Here is a 16,337-nt window from a genome sequence, read left to right on the forward strand (position 1 = left end):
AATTACCTAGACTTACAGAGGACCAACTAAATTCAATATCCCAACGATTTTTAGTGCAAGATATCTGTTCAGTCATCAATAAATTGTCCAACCATAAATCTCCTGGAGATGATGGTTTCTCCAATGAATTTTATAAATGCCTTTGTGCAGAAGTCGCCCCCTATTTACAATCTTTCTTTAAATTTGCCTCCTCCTCTGGTGCCTTCCCTTCTGAAATGTTGAGAGCCATAATCATAACAATCCCCAAGCCTAACAAAGACCCCAATAATCCTACGAACTACAGACCTATTTCCCTTCTCAACACAGACGTAAAGATCTTTGCCAAATTGCTAGCAATGAGACTACAAACCATCCTGCCACAACTCGTTCTCCCTGATCAAGTGGGCTTTGTCTCGGGACGACAGGCCCCTCATGGCATGAGGCTTCTTATTAACATCATCTTAAGGGCTGGATCCCTGGGACGCCTTCTCTGCTCCTGTCTCTGGATGCGGAGAAGGTGTTCAACAGGGTTTATTGGGGATATCTTAAGGCGGTACTTTGCGAGTTTGGGATTGGAGGATGGCTACAGACGGCCATACTATCCCTCTACTCTAGCCCATCAGCCAGTGTACTCACATCAGGGATTTCCTCTAAGTCAATAAATATAACAAATGTTACTAGACAAGACTGCCCCCTATCCCCAATTAATTTTACACTCCTTATGGAACCATTGACGCAAAGCATCAGAACCAACTCTAAAATTATGGGTCTCTCTATAATGGGTATAGAACACAAAATAAGTATTTTTGCTGACAATGTCATGGTTATGCTTTCTAACCCCCTAACATCTTTACATGAGACACAAAAAGTATTAAATAATTTTAGTGCTTTGTCCTACTATAAACTAAACGCCACAAAATCGCAAATCCTAGGTATTAATGTCCCTTCACCCATGCAATCTTCCCTAATAAAGAATTATCTTTTCTGTTGGTTTCCTCACTCCCTACCATTTTTAGGCATCCATCTAACCCTGCATACATCCCAACTTTACAAATACAAATACAAGCCCTTCTTGGACATCCTACCCCAACAATTATCCAAATTGAAAACCCAATATCTCTCCACTGCAGGAAGAATAGCAACTCTGAAAATGTTACTCCTCTGTAAGCTTCTCTACTTATTCTGTACACTGACGATTCCCCTACCACATCAATATCTTGCCTATGTCCAAAAACTTTTCACTCAATATATATGGAACCAGAAACCTCCCAGATCCTCCTTCACCATTATGACTAAACATAGGAAATATGGGGGAATGGGGTCCCCCAATATTATGACTTACTATAAAGCCTGCATTTTAGACCAATTAAAATATTGGTGGACACCTTCCCAACATAAAATATGGGCAGATATGGAAGCCAATTGCATTTCTCAGGGTGACCTCAAGACCTCTCTGATAGCAACCAAACTGGGGGCCACCCCTCCTACCGCTACTACCCCAACGGTACAAGCCGTATACAAGATCTGGTCAGAATTCCCCCTTGTCACTACTAACACAGGGGCGGTGTGTAAAATTCCTACCCCTATTTCGGTAATTCAGCATTTCATATCATACCTTGTATTGACATAAAGATATGGCTAAACAAAGGGATCGCCTTAGTAAAAGATCTGTTCCAAGATGCATCCTTGCACCCCTTTGAATATCTTAGCTCTTAATATCACTTGCCCCCAACTGCTCACTTTACATATCTCCAAATCCGATCATTTCTACATAAATGTCCCTTGCCTTTATATTTAGAGCTCCCAACCTCAATATATACGTTCTTTCAAAAAACAAAGATCCCCTATAATATCTGCGATCTCTGCCCGCCACATTACTCTTAACCCTGAACTAGCCATCCTGCACTTGACTATCCTTGAGATACCACCCATATCGAGAGTAGTGATCACTAGGGATGATCGAACGGTTCGGGTCGACCATGGGTTCGGCCCGAACATTGGGTGTTCGAGAACTTTTTGGTGTTAGAACTTTTTGCCCAAAAAGTTTGGAATTCGGCAACCAGAACCGCCCAAAATGCAATGCTTCAGGAAATGGGCATTAAAAGCCGTGATTGGACCAGAACCATTAGCAAAAGCCAATTGAGGGGGTAGGAGAATGCTAGGAATGTGATTGGAGTGACTAGGGGTCCCTAGACCAATCATTAGTGAATACGCCCCCCAGTATATAAGATCGCCCCTGCCATATTCCTAGCATTGTTATACTGGACATGGAAGAGAGTGGAAGCAGTTCTGTTCATTTTACTTTAAAAGTGTCATTTAGCTATTTATTAGTGTGAGGAAAGGGATATCTAGTGTAGTTAGAGTGCTCCTTTACACTTAAGTTAGCTTCAAAAATTGAGTTTCTGTAGGGAAAGTGTTAAGTGTAAGGGGACCGTAGTGTAGTGTAGGGTTAACTGGCAGTGACTGCTATGGCAGGGTGACAAAACCCTTCCATAGCAGGGTGACCGCTATAGAGAAATGATCATTTCTCTGAATTGCTTCGGCACACCCATATGGCTTCTCACCAGCCAAGCATTTTTTATGCTGCAGGGGCTGCCACTGCCAGTGCTTTTTTGAGGACATGTTTGATGTCAGACATGACATCTGAACATGTGTATAGGGGGTATATATACACATATATGTCTGTATATATACCCCTAGACATATATAGGTGTGATAGTAGCAGAAATAAATGCTTGCGCTAATGAAATCATTTACAGTAATATATTTCTGCTACTATCACACCTATATATGGCTAGGTGTCTATATACATATAATTATGTGTATATATATACCACTATACACAAGTTCAGATGTTTTGCCTGCCTCAAAAGAACCCAAAAAAATGCCAAAAAACGCTAGCGTCAAAAAAAAAAATGCCCAGGTGTGTTTTTGCTGGCATTTTTTGGGGGGTTTTGGAGGCAGGCAAAACATTTGAACTTGTGTATAGTGGTGTATATACACACATCCATATATTTATATACACACCTAGACATATATAGGTGTGATAGTAGCAGAAATATATGCTTGCGCTAATGAAATCATTTACAGTAATATATTTCTGCTACTATCACACCTATATATGGCTAGGTGTCTATATACATATAATTATGTGTGTATATATACCACTATACACAAGTTTAGATGTTTTGCCTGCCTCAAAAGAACCCCAAAAAATGCCAAAAAAACGCTAGCGTCAAAAAAAAAATGCCCAGGTGTGTTTTTGCTGGCATTTTTGGGGGGTTTTTGGAGGCAGGCAAAACATCAGAACTTGTGCACAGTACCACTATACACAAGTTCAGATGTTTTTCCTGACTGCAAAGAACCCAAAAAATGCCTTCTATTAAACCGGCAAGGTGTTACAGCAGGGAAGCCAACCCCCTGAGCTGAAAGTTTTCTAATACAAACAATCTTTTTTTTATGGTTCTGGACATGCTACAGAGCTGAAACTTCACATGTACACTTTTTAGACCCCCCAGATCTGAAATCCAAAGTAAAAATCTAAAAATCTTTTTTTTTTTTTTTTTTTTTTTTCAATAATTGGCTTTTTATCAAAAATGACAATTTTTAGAAAAAAAATGTTGTGTGATTTTGTGTCTGGGGGGTCTAAAATGTGTACCTGTGAAGTTTCAGCTCTGTAGCATGTCCAGAACCAGAAAAAAAAAGGATTGTATGTATTAGAAAACTTTCAGCTCAGGGGGTTAGCTTCTCTCCTCGGTTTTCACACCTTGCCGGTTTCAAAGCAGGCATTTTTTTGGGTTCTTTGCAGTCAGGAAAAACATCTGAACTTGTGTATAGTGGTACTGTGCACAAGCTCTGATGTTTTGCCTGCCTCCAAAACCCCCAAAAAATGCCAGCAAAAACACACCTGGGCATTTTTTTTTTGACGCTAGCTTTTTTTTTGGCATTTTTTTGGGTTCTTTTGAGGCAGGCAAAACATCTGAACTTGTGTATAGTGGTATATATACACACATAATTATATGTATATAGACACCTAGCCATATATAGGTGTGATAGTAGCAGAAATATATTACTGTAAATGATTTCATTAGCGCAAGCATATATTTCTGCTACTATCACACCTATATATGTCTAGGTGTGTATATAAATATATGGATGTGTGTATATACACCACTATACACAAGTTCAGATGTTTTGCCTGCCTCCAAAACCCCCCAAAAAATGCCAGCAAAAACACACCTGGGCATTTTTTTTTGACGCTAGCGTTTTTTTGGCATTTTTTTGGGTTCTTTTGAGGCAGGCAAAACCTCTGAACTTGTGTATAGTGGTATATATACACACATAATTATATGTATATAGACACCTAGCCATATATAGGTGTGATAGTAGCAGAAATATATTACAGTAAATGATTTCATTAGCGCAAGAATTTATTTCTGCTACTATCACACCTATATATATCTAGGGGTATATATACAGACATATATGTGTATATATACCCCCTATACACATGTTCAGATGTCATGTCTGACATCAAACATGTCCTCAAAAAAGCACTGGCAGTGGCAGCCCCTGCAGCATAAAAAATGCTTGGCTGGTGAGAAGCCATATGGGTGTGCGGAAGCAATTCAGAGAAATGATCATTTCTCTATAGCGGTCACCCTGCTATGGCAGGGTTTTGTCACCCTGCCATAGCAGTCACTGCCAGTTAACCCTACACTACACTACGGTCCCCTTACACTTAACACTTTCCCTACAGAAACTAAATTTTTGAAGCTAACTTAAGTGTAAAGGAGCACTATAACTACACTATATATCCCTTTCCTCACACTAATAAATAAAAATCAAAAAATCTCTTTTTTTTTTTTTTTAATTTTTAAATAATTGGCTTTTTTATCAAAAATGACAATTTTTAAGAACTTTTTTTGTGTGATTTTGTGTCTGGTGGGTCTAATAGGTGTACCTGTGAAGTTTCAGCTCTGTAGCATGTACAGAACCAGAAAAAAAGATCATATAGGTGTTAAAGGAGGGTCCCACATCCCTGTTCTACTGAAAAATTATCTTTTTTTTTTTTTTTTCATGGTTCTGGACATGCTACAGAGCTGAAACTTCACAACATCAAAAAATCTCTCTCTTCTTTTTTCAATAATTGGCTTTTTTATCAAAAATTACAATTTTTAAGAACTTTTTTTGTGTTATTAATAGTTAATGGGGCATGACCCAGAACCCTAGGCTTAAAAACTGTGTTTTTTGATTACCGAAGTTCAGGTCCCATTGATTTCAATGTGGTTCTGAAATCCGAACCAAACTTTTGGGAAATTCGGGTGTTCTGGTCGAACCGAACTTTTCAAAATTTCGATCATCCCTAGTGATCACACAACTTTTATTAACGGCAAAACTTACCATTACTAGGTTGTGGAACTATCAGAATCCACCCTCCCCTAGCGACACTATCACCACCCTCAACCACCAATGTGAGATGGAAAAAATACTAGCCGCCACAAACCTTAAGACAAATGAAACTCCTGACTAATCAATACTACATGTACAGTCAAACTCTATTAAAGGATATCTATGATCCCTCTATACTGTAAGACTGCTGTGTATTTTTGTAATACCAATATAACATCATAGGATTACGATTGTTACTCCCTTATTGACTGGGTTAACCCCCCTCATTCTACCCCCTCTTTTTTTTTCTCCTTTTCTGCCCCCCCACCCTCCTTACCACCTCTTTCCTGCCTCCCCACCTCCTCACTTTGTTTTTACCTACTTATCACTTTGATGGCCTTACCTAGCCTATTATGATCTATAACAGGTGATTTTGTTAATCTCGGTTAGTTACCATGGATTATATGCAGTTAAACGCACTAACTGGTATATTGATATGCAGACATGTCACTGATACTTGATACACTGATACTTGTTTGTAATCTCAGCCATCGTTATTGCTTCACATTTGGTTGTTCTTCTCATCCTTTTGTTATTGTATCACTTTAAATGCATTAATAAAGAAATATTGAAACTAAAAAACACTTTTATGAATTAAAAAAAAAAAAAAGTAAGTAAAGTAAAGTTAGCCCAGTTTTTCTGTATTATTCAAGTAAATGGGGCCACTCTACAAATGTCCCCCAACTGCATACAATGCAGTGGTGCCTCCACTGGCTTCCAATTGCCCAGTGATTTAAATTCAAAATACTAACAACAACATACAAGCCATTCACAGCTGTGCCCCAAGCTAAATACCAATCCTGTCTCCAAATATCACCCAACCTGCCCTCTCTGTTACTCCCAAGACCTACTGCTGGCAATCTATCTTGTCTCCTCCTCCCATGCTCCTCTCTAGGATGTCTCTAGGGCCTCTCCCATCTTCTGGAACTCTCTGTCCAGCTATCTCCTATTCTGGCTATCTTTAGGTGATTCCTGAAAACTCATCTCTACAGCGAAGCCTATAACTTCTAACTCTTCCATAAGCTCAACACCCACATTTGTAAAGTTTTTTTACCATTTTCCCCACCTATTAGATCTTATGAACAGGGCCCTCGTAACCCTCTTGCATTTTTTTTTTTATTGTTATTGTACTGTCTCCCTTCAGATTAGTAAGCACTGCCCAAACTGTTTAGTGCTAAATAAATCCTGTATTATAATAATAATTATTATAATATTATTAAAAATAAGATCCTACTAAAATGTTTACATTGCTTTTGAACAAGATCCTCTAAGACAAAATTTACATTTAAAGAAAATGAGAAATATTTACCGTGATCCTTTTCCAACTTATAAAACAATGGCATTTTTGGTCTGTCAGCAAATTCATCTGCGTGGTCGATTAGCGCTTCTTTTACAGCATCATATCCACACAGGATAACCATCTTTGACATTCCTAAATGGATGGTGTATACTGGACCATACTGCTTTGACAACTGCAAGTACATCAGAGAATACGAAATGGGGTTAATACATTACAAAAAATAAACATATCAATTACAAAAATAAGCAAATAAATTGTCATTAAATGGCTAACCTACATCATTACAAGTCATGGGGCTTTACTTTCTTTTTAAGAGCTTCATCAGCACCGCATATCTTTTAATTTTGAGCTCTACAGACGGTAATAAGAATCTGCCAAACATTCTAATTCTTCCCAAATCCAAAGCTGAAAAAAATCCTCTATGTGAAGTTTTTACTTTAAAGCCTGACTCCAGAAAGAGTAAAAATTCCTCCCCTACAGCAGGGCTAAGCATGCGCAAGCAAAGGTTGAATTCTTGTTTGTGGATAGTGAAAGGATGGCAAAGTATAAATCCTGTACAGGTGCTAAAAATGACATAGACATGCAGTACAGGGCATGCGTTTATATTCCCAGTAAAGTGCAATAAACATGATTTCTGAATCTGCAAACCACCTACAAGTGCTCCGTCACCAATCACACCACCTGCTTACCTCAAAATATGGACCTATACATTAAATAGATCAGTGTGCACCATGCCCTTTAACGCGGGCACCACAAATCCACAAACATCTCCAGATGTGTAAAGGATACTTCTCTTAGTAAATCAGATGCAAGGATGTCAAACACCACTTTGTTAATTAATATTGCTCAGAAAAAAATAAAAAAAAAATTAATTGTGCAGTATGTTAAGAAAAAAAAAACATATTGCCACAAAAAAAAATAAAACCTCACAACTAAAGTGCACATTAACACAAAAAATAATAGAATACTTGAATACAGCATTCCCACCTTAATAGGTCTCCTCAACATTAGGGATGATCGAGCTTTTCAAAAGTTCGGTTCGACCAGAACATCCGAACTTCCCGAAAGTTTGGCCCGGATTTCAGAACCCCATTGAAATCAATGGGACCCAAACTTCGGTAATCAAAAAACACAATTTTGAAGCCCTAAAACCCAATAAATGCCCCTAAAAAGTGCCTAGGGTTCTGGGTCATGCCCCAGGGACTATTAATCACACAAAAAAGTTCTTAAAAATTTTCATTTTTGATAGAGAGCCAATTATTGAAAACAATATTGAAAAAAAAAAATGAGATTTCTTTGGATTTAGTGTCGGGGGGTCTAAAAAGTGTACCTGGGAAGTTTCAGCTCTGTAGCATTTCCAGAACCAGAAAAAAAAAGTTTGTTTGTATTAGAATTGCAATAGAACAGGATAGTGGCTCCGCTATTTTCACACCTTGCCGGTTTAGTAGCAGGTGTTTTTTTGGGCATTTTTAGGGGGTCTTTGGAGGCAGGCATAACATCAGAACTTCAGTGTAGGGGTATATATACACACACACACACACACATGTATGTATATATACACATACACATATATAGGTGTGAAAGTAGCAGAAACCTATATGTGTATATATGTGTATGTGTATATATGTGTATGTGTATAAATACATATAAGTGTGTGTGTATATATACCCCTATACAGAATTTCAGATGTTTTCCCTGCCTCCAAAGACCCCCAAAAAATGCCCAAAAAAACGCCTGCTGCAAAAACACACCTGGGCGTTTTTGTAGCTGGTGTTTTTTTGGGCGTCTTTGGAGGCAGGCATAACATCTGTACTTCTGTGTAGGGGTATATATACACACACAGGGAAAGTGTTAAGTGTAAGGGGACCGTAGTGTAGTGTAGGGTTAACTGACTCTGACTGCTATGGCAGGGTGACTAAACCCTTCCATGTCAGGGTGACCGCTATAGAGAAAAGATCGTTTCTCTTAGAACACTTATAGAACCGGATAGTGGCTTCTCCCCTGTCACCCTGCTTTTTGTTGCAGGCGTTTATAGGGCTTTTTTGAGGACATGTTTGGAGTCAGGCATGACATCTGAACTTCTGTGTAGGAGTATATATACACACACACATGTATGTATATATACACATACACATATATAAGTGTGAAAGTAGCAGAAACCTATGCTTGCGCTAATGAAATAATTAACAGGCATATGTCAAAAAAGCCCTATAAATGCCTGCAACAAAAAACAGGGTGACAGGGGAGAAGCCACTATCCGGTTCTATAAGAGTTCTAAGAGAAACAATCTTTTCTCTATAGCGGTCACCCTGACATGGAAGGGTCTAGTCACCCTGCCATAGCAGTCAGAGTCAGTTAACCCTAGACTCCACTACGGTCCCCTTACACTTAACACTTTCCCTACAGAAACTAGATTATTAAATCTAACTATAGTGGAAAATAGTACCCTAACTACACTAGATATCCCTTTCCTCACACTAATAATTGCTAAATGACACTTTGAGAGCAGAAGTAACAGAACTGCTTCCACTCTCTTCCACAGCCCTGTATTAAAATGGTAGAGATTTGGCGGGGCTATCTTATATACTGGGGGGCGTATTCACTAATGATTGGCCTCTGGACCCCCTAGTCACTCCAATCACATTCCTAGCATTCTCCTGCCCCCTCAATTGGCTTTTACTGATGGTTCTGGTCCAATCACGGGCTTTTAAAGTTCAGTTCCTGTCCCATTGCATTTTGGTCGGTTCTGGTTGCCGAATTCCGAACTTTTTCAGCAAAGAGTTCGGAATTCGGCCGAACCTCGAACAGTTAATGTTCGGGTCGAACCGATGGTCGGCTCGAACCGTTCGATCATCCCTACGCAACATCACATCGGTATTAAAAACGATATACTTCTGGTTTCAGGTTCATGTGTGATGACATCGCTACTACCCATTTTGTCACATGCATTGTGACTCCCTCATGTAGACACAGGAGTTGTAATTATGATTTTTTTTTATGTTGGTAGTTTTAAATTAAGTTGTTGATATTTTCTATTGGGGTGTGACTATAATTATTTACAGTATATATAATTGACACTGATTTATTTTATATGATTTAGGTTATTGTGCTGCACTATATATATATATATATGTATATATATATATATATATATATATATATATATATATATATTTATTCAATGTGTGAACACATGGCGTTGCATAACGGCAATAAATAAACACGGGTTTTGGTTTCACGTTTGGTTAAAGTTAGCAAGGGGAATATTTTTTTTTTTTATACAAACCAGACAAGTAAGTACAAACCTTCCTCTTTCCCAGGTAGCGCTGATGTCATTTTTTATACCCCTCTGGCAGAGCCCCTTTAAGTCAAGCATGACAAGGTGTTTTGATCATATAAATATGAATTTTATGCAGGATACTAAGACCTTAGGGAGAAATAACAGAATACCTCCATAAAGGATAGGTGGGGTTTCTTTAGGTCAATTAGGTGCATACTTCCGATGAGGGGGAAAGGTCTGGGTCCAGGAGGGAGGTTTTTGCTTTTTTCTTGCTTCTGGTCATTGTAAACTTTGGCCAAGAATAGGATGACCACGACAGAGACAAGAATCGTCACAGGGTCCAAGGAAAACATGTCTCTGGCGATATCTGAAGCAAAAAACAAATGAAACATTCATATTTAGTGCTACAAGGAAGGTTTTCTCACAGTTGGTAATATTTGCTGGGTTAAATAGATTTTGAAGAAATAGACCCTACCTATGATCAACCCAAGCCCCTCCAATAAATACCCAAGTTCAAGCAGAAACCTGTAAAAATTTTCATTTATGATCAAGTGCTTTTCTCATCTCATAGCATAATCTAACCCAGTGATTCTCAACCTTTTTTAAATCAAGGCACCATTTAATATTATGCACAATCTCGAGGTACCCCATTTAAAAATGTAGGACATCTAGGACACCCAACATTAGAGGTAATTTGTTCTTCCAAAGCAAACATACATTTGCACACTGGTACAGACTAGTATCCAGTGTTTCTCTTCTCCCTCAGTTTCTCTCCCTCACTCATCTAATATGAACCCAGTGCTGATGAAAAGGAACAGGTGAGGGGCAAACAAGGATGCTGTGCTGTGCTCCTTACCAACTGAATTCATTGGTTGTTAGGACACTGGCAGCTAGAAGGTTGTAGAACTGCTTGCAGGAAGAAAGACCAGCTGTCAAAACTCAGCGGTGATGTCGGGGGTGGGCGGGATCGAGCAACTATCAAACACCAGCCAATGGGATGGGGTCTGGGTGGCAGCTTCGTTTATGTGGCTCTGCCCCTTTCTTAAGCAGCCCAATCATTGGCTGGTGTTTGACAGCTGCTCGATCCCGCACACCCCCGACATCACCGCTGAGTTTTGACAGCTGGTCTTTCTCCCTGCAAGCAGTTACATTACATGACAGCATCACACACACTGAGCAACTCTTGCAAGCCTCACTATATGCTGAATGTGAAACTCCCCCTCTCCCCTGTTAGTGTCCATAAGTGGTGCCTATCAGTTCCGCCTATCATTGCCCACCAGTGCCACCTCATCAGTGCCCATCAGTACTACCTATCAGTGCCCACCAGTGCCGCCTATCAGTGCCCACCAGTGCCGCTTATCAGTGCCACCTCATCAGTGCCCATCAGTACCACCTCATCAGTGGCCATCAGTACCACCTATCAGTGCTCACCAGTGCGGCCTCATCAGTGCCCACCAGTGCCACCTATCAGTGCCCACCAGTGCCACCTCATCAGTGCCCATCAGTACCACCTATCAGTGCCCACCAGTGCCTCCTATCAGTGCCCACCAGTTCCGCCTATCAGTGCTGCCTATCAGTGTCACCAATCAGTGCCAACCAATGCTGCCTATTAGTGCCCAGGAGGGCTGCCAATCAGTGTCCAGCAGTGCTGCCAATCAGTGCTGCCTATCGGTGCCGCCTATCAGTTCTCATCAGTGCTGCCAATAAGTGCCACCTATCAGTGCTGCCAATCAGTGCCCATCAGTGCAGCCTCATCAGTGCCCATCAGTGCTGCCAATCAGTGCCCATTAGTGCCAATCAGTGCTGCCAACCAGTGCCCATCAGTGCTGCCTATCAGTCCCTATCAGTGTCACCTATCAGTGCTGCCACTCAGTGCCCAACAGTGCTGCCTATCAATGCCCATGAGTGCACTGAGTGCAGGGATGAGGAGATGAACTCAGTAACCAAGCACATTGTCCATGGGGGGGCTAGCCTGGTTGGGCACAATGGAAATCGGTTGATGTTAATTAATGCCACATGCCAATCTTTTGTATAATTGGTAATTACCACACAACCATTTACAAAAAACTACTGGTAAAATAAAAAGTGTCAGTAAAAGGCTTTCTGCTAAGCACTATTAGGTGTTCCCACACCACAAAAAAAAAATGTGCAGCGCTAACACACTAATGGTGGAGCCTCTAATACATGGGTGGCAAACACAAGGCCCGCGGGCCAAATCCGGCCCTCCGGGCCTTTTCATGCGGCCCGCGGCTGCCTGCCACCTCTGTGTCACTGTCAAGCAAATAATACATCCTCCGGCACCCTCTTAGCACATGCGCGGCCGGCCGGTCTCCAAGGAGACATCTCACGATCCCTCTCCTAGCGGTGCCACCTGTGTTTGTGCGCATGCGCGGCCGGTCTGCAAGGAGACGTCTCACGCTCCCGGATGATTGAGCTGTGCGCATGCCCGCCCGGCCGGCCAGTCTCCTGCTCTCTCCTCAGTCCCTCTAGCGGCGCCGGCCATTAGTGTCAGTGCCTTTTTTTTTTTCTCTGTCAGCGAGCTGCACCCTGAGAGCGGGCTTTTTGCCCAATACACAGGCAGGGGTTGTACCAGAGAGGGGACCGATAGGAAGGTATGAGAAAACACAGTTGCGAGTAGTTTTTGCTTTTTTTATGGGGGGGCAGGGGTAGGGTGGTTAGGGCTGTGGAGGCAGGTGGGAGGATGGGAGCAGAGTGCACTCCTGAGCCCCGCATGCCAAAACTCCGCACGCAACCCCGCACTCCATATGCAGCGCACTCCATACCCAGCGCACGCCAAAACTCTGCATGCAACCCCGCACTTCGCACGGAATCCCGCACTCCATGCGCAGCGCACTCCTGAACCCTGCACTCCATATGCCGTACCCAGCGCACGCCAAAACTCAGCACGCAACCCCTCACTCTGCACGCAACCCCGCAATCTGCACGCAACGCACTCCTGAACCCCGCACTCCATATGCAGCGCACTCCTGAACCCCGCACTCCATACCCAGCGCACGCCAAAACTCTGCATGCAACCCTGCACTCCGTACACAACCCCACACTCCATATGCAGCGCACTCCTGAACCCTTCTCTCTGTACGTAGGGCACCCCTACCCTCCGTACATAGCGCGCTGCTGAACCCTGCACTCTGTACGTAGAATAATCCTGATGTAAACCTGAACTCTGCACTCTGTACATAGTGCGACCCAGCTTCAACCGGCCCTTTGAGGGCAACCGCACTGCTGATGCAGCCCACAATGAGTTTGACACCCCTGCTCTAATGTATGGAAGTCTTAATAAAGTTAAATATTACCATAATACCTGTCTCTGTAATATGTAACTGCACATAAAACACGCATCAAACTGAAAACAAGACATAAACACCAAGGTGGAGACTCCTCTTATAGATATTTGCCATACAGATTAACTTCAAGTGCAATAATTCCAGAGATATGTGATTTCACATGTAATACACATCAAAAGGAAAATAAGGCATATATCTTTTTCAAATCTTATCTACAGTTATTTGCCATACAATTTAACTTAAGTGCAAAAACTTTTTAGTTGAAAGGTTCACACCAGTAGAGAACTTTAGAATTTTTATTTTTTAGATTGTTACACTTAATTGTATATGTTTTAGTTACTATTATAATGTAAATTATTGCACTTGAAGTTCATTTTCCACCACCCATGCTAAGTAGATGTCTTTATGGACCTTGCTTTGTGCACTGGTGCTCAGTCATGTTGGAACAGGAAGGGGTCATCCCCAAACTCCTCCCACAAAGTTGGGAGCATGAAATTGTCAAAAATGTTTTGGTATGCTGACACCTTAAGAGTTCCCCTCACTGGAACTAAGCCAAGCCCAACCCCTGAAAAACAACCCCACACCATAATCCCCCTCCACCAAATAATTTAGATCAGTGCCCAAAGCAAGGTTCATAAAGACATGGATGAGCGAGTTTGAGGTGGAGGAACTTGACTGGCCTGCACAGAATCTTGACCTCAACCTGATAGAACCCCTTTGGGATGAATTAGAGCGAAGACTGCGAGCCAGGCCTTCTTGTCCAACATCAAGTGCCTGACCTCACTAATACGCTTCTGGAAGAATGGTCAGACATTCCCATAGACACACTCCTGACTGGGATGCCATTAAAATTCATGTGCGTGTAAAGGCAGGTGTCCCAATACTTTTGACAATATAGTGTGTATATATATATTTATATAAATAAATAAATAAATATATATATATATATATATATATATACATACATAAATATATATATATATATATATATATATATATATATACATATATATATATATACATACAAGCATGTGTGTTTGGGGTGCATACCCTAATGCAATAGACTGTGCACGCCTATGACGTTAACCCAATACTGCACCCCCCTCAATGCATTAACCCATTACTCACACCCCAAATCCATGAATTACCACATATTGCACCCCCTCCATCTGTGTACAACATTAACCCTTTGCTGCACCTCTATATACATTAGCCCCTTACTCACCTCCATCTCCATGAATTACCACTTATTGCACCACCCCCCATCTGTGTACATCATTAACTCCTGCTCTTTCCCCCACCTATTGTCATACATTAATCTTACAGCTCTCTCCATACATTACCCCTCACTGCACCCCCTCATTGCAATATACAACTCCTTAACCTCTTAGTGATATAGTGATATAGTGATATATATCTATATACCTTCCAATCTCCATACTTCCCTTACTGCACTCCCTTATCTTCATATAAATCACAACCCCCCCCCCCCCATATCTATACGTCCCTCATCTCCATATGCATTATCTCCCTTACTACTGTACCCTCAAAGGGGGGGGGGAGGGGGACACTGCCCAGAATCAGCCATTTATAATTTTCCTTCCACTTCACAATTATGTGCCGGTCTATCACATAAAATACATTTACATTTTTGGTTGTAAGTTAACATGACAAATTGTGGATTATTTCAAGGGGTGACTATGAATACTTCTTCAAGGCACTGTACCTTGATTACTGAAGGCCCCTTTCACACTTGTGTGACCTCAAAGTCACACAATTTTTTTACCGCGTTTTTTGCCGCAAAGCAATGCCTATTACATTTTTTTGTTTGCGCCCCCCCATACATTTTGAGCACCAGCCGCCACTGTCTCCAACAGTGCCTGAGCTCACAAATGTGATTCTGGAAGAATGGTCAAACATTCCCATAGACACACTCCTAAATCTTGTGGACAGCCTTCCCAGAAGAGTTGAAGATGTTATAGCTGCAAAGAGTGGGCCAACTCAATATTGAACCCTATGGACTAATGCCTCGTACACACGCAACGATTATTGGCCGACCGATCGGCCGTCTTTTGTCCAGTGTTGTTGTGTTGGTTGGAATGTGCTCTAGACTGCACACAAATTTTCTCGGCCAACAAAAATCAACTTAAGAAGTGATGTCATGTGCTGGTTTACTTTCCGTGTGTTTTTTCTTCTCTGAGCATGCCCTGTCTTGCTCATCAGATTTTTGTCTGCCGAAATCTGTACTGACTGCACGAAAATCGGCCAACAAAAATTTTATAGCCTGCACACCAGATTTTTTTCAGCCCGAAAAGTCGGAGCTGGTTGTCGAAAGCAGGTTGTCGAATAACAAGCCGAAAATCGGCCGATCGGACGTTGGCTGAAAATTCCCGGCCAATAATCGATGCGTGTGTACGAGGCATAAGACTGGGATGCCAATAAAGTTCATGTGCATGTAAAGGCAGGCTTCCCAATACTTTTCGTAATATAGTCTATGTATTTCATATTTCTTCTGTATCTTTAGCTGTTTGCTTAGAATTCAGATTTAAATAATTAATCCCCCCCCAAAAAAAAAAAAAACATCAGAGTCAAAAATAAGTCCTAAAAATTCAGCAGTTACTTACTGTGTCAGTTTTGTGGTCTTCTCTCTTCTTTGGTGGCAGAGCCAGTTATTCGTTTTCATTAGCCTGGTTGAATGCTTAAACTGCAATGAGCTGAAGTCGGTTGTTACTTGGCTTTAATAGCACAGGTCACGGCTTTGCTCCACCCTCAGATTAGAAGAGTAAAGTCAACCGAGTTCAAAAACAACACAAGTATGTTGTATTGCTACTGAAAAGTTTATCTAACAGTGTTCACTTTATTAGGATGGTATTAACCACTTAAGCCCCAGCCCTATTTCGGACAATTTTTGTTTACAAGTTAAAACCAGTATTTTTTCCCAGAAAACTACTTAGAACCCCCAAACAATATATATATATATATATTTTTAGCAAAGACTCTGGAGAATAAAATGTCGGTCATT

The 16,337-nt window shown here is 41.1% G+C and overlaps 1 protein-coding gene across 2 annotated transcripts in view; it reads right to left on the bottom strand.

The window, feature by feature from the left end:
• Positions 1 to 16,053, bottom strand: part of LOC309551306 (cytochrome P450 2C18-like) — a 160,157-nt gene extending 144,104 nt beyond the window's left edge. The window contains exons 1-3 of one of the 2 annotated variants that reach the window (XM_082251839.1): positions 15,940 to 16,053; positions 10,181 to 10,377; positions 6,740 to 6,902 (exon numbers count right to left, since the gene is read on the bottom strand). In XM_082251839.1, coding sequence (XP_082107965.1) covers positions 6,740 to 6,902; positions 10,181 to 10,363 — 346 coding nt within the window. In that variant the 5' untranslated portion in view covers positions 10,364 to 10,377; positions 15,940 to 16,053. The remainder of the gene's footprint in view (positions 1 to 6,739; positions 6,903 to 10,180; positions 10,378 to 15,939) is intronic. The other variant, XM_082251838.1, reaches the window with a different exon arrangement.
• Positions 16,054 to 16,337: the final 284 nt, after the last annotated feature.

This window comes from Pelophylax lessonae (genome assembly GCF_965119305.1).
Source record: "Pelophylax lessonae genome assembly, chromosome: 3".
Classification (NCBI taxonomy): Eukaryota; Metazoa; Chordata; class Amphibia; order Anura; family Ranidae; genus Pelophylax; species Pelophylax lessonae.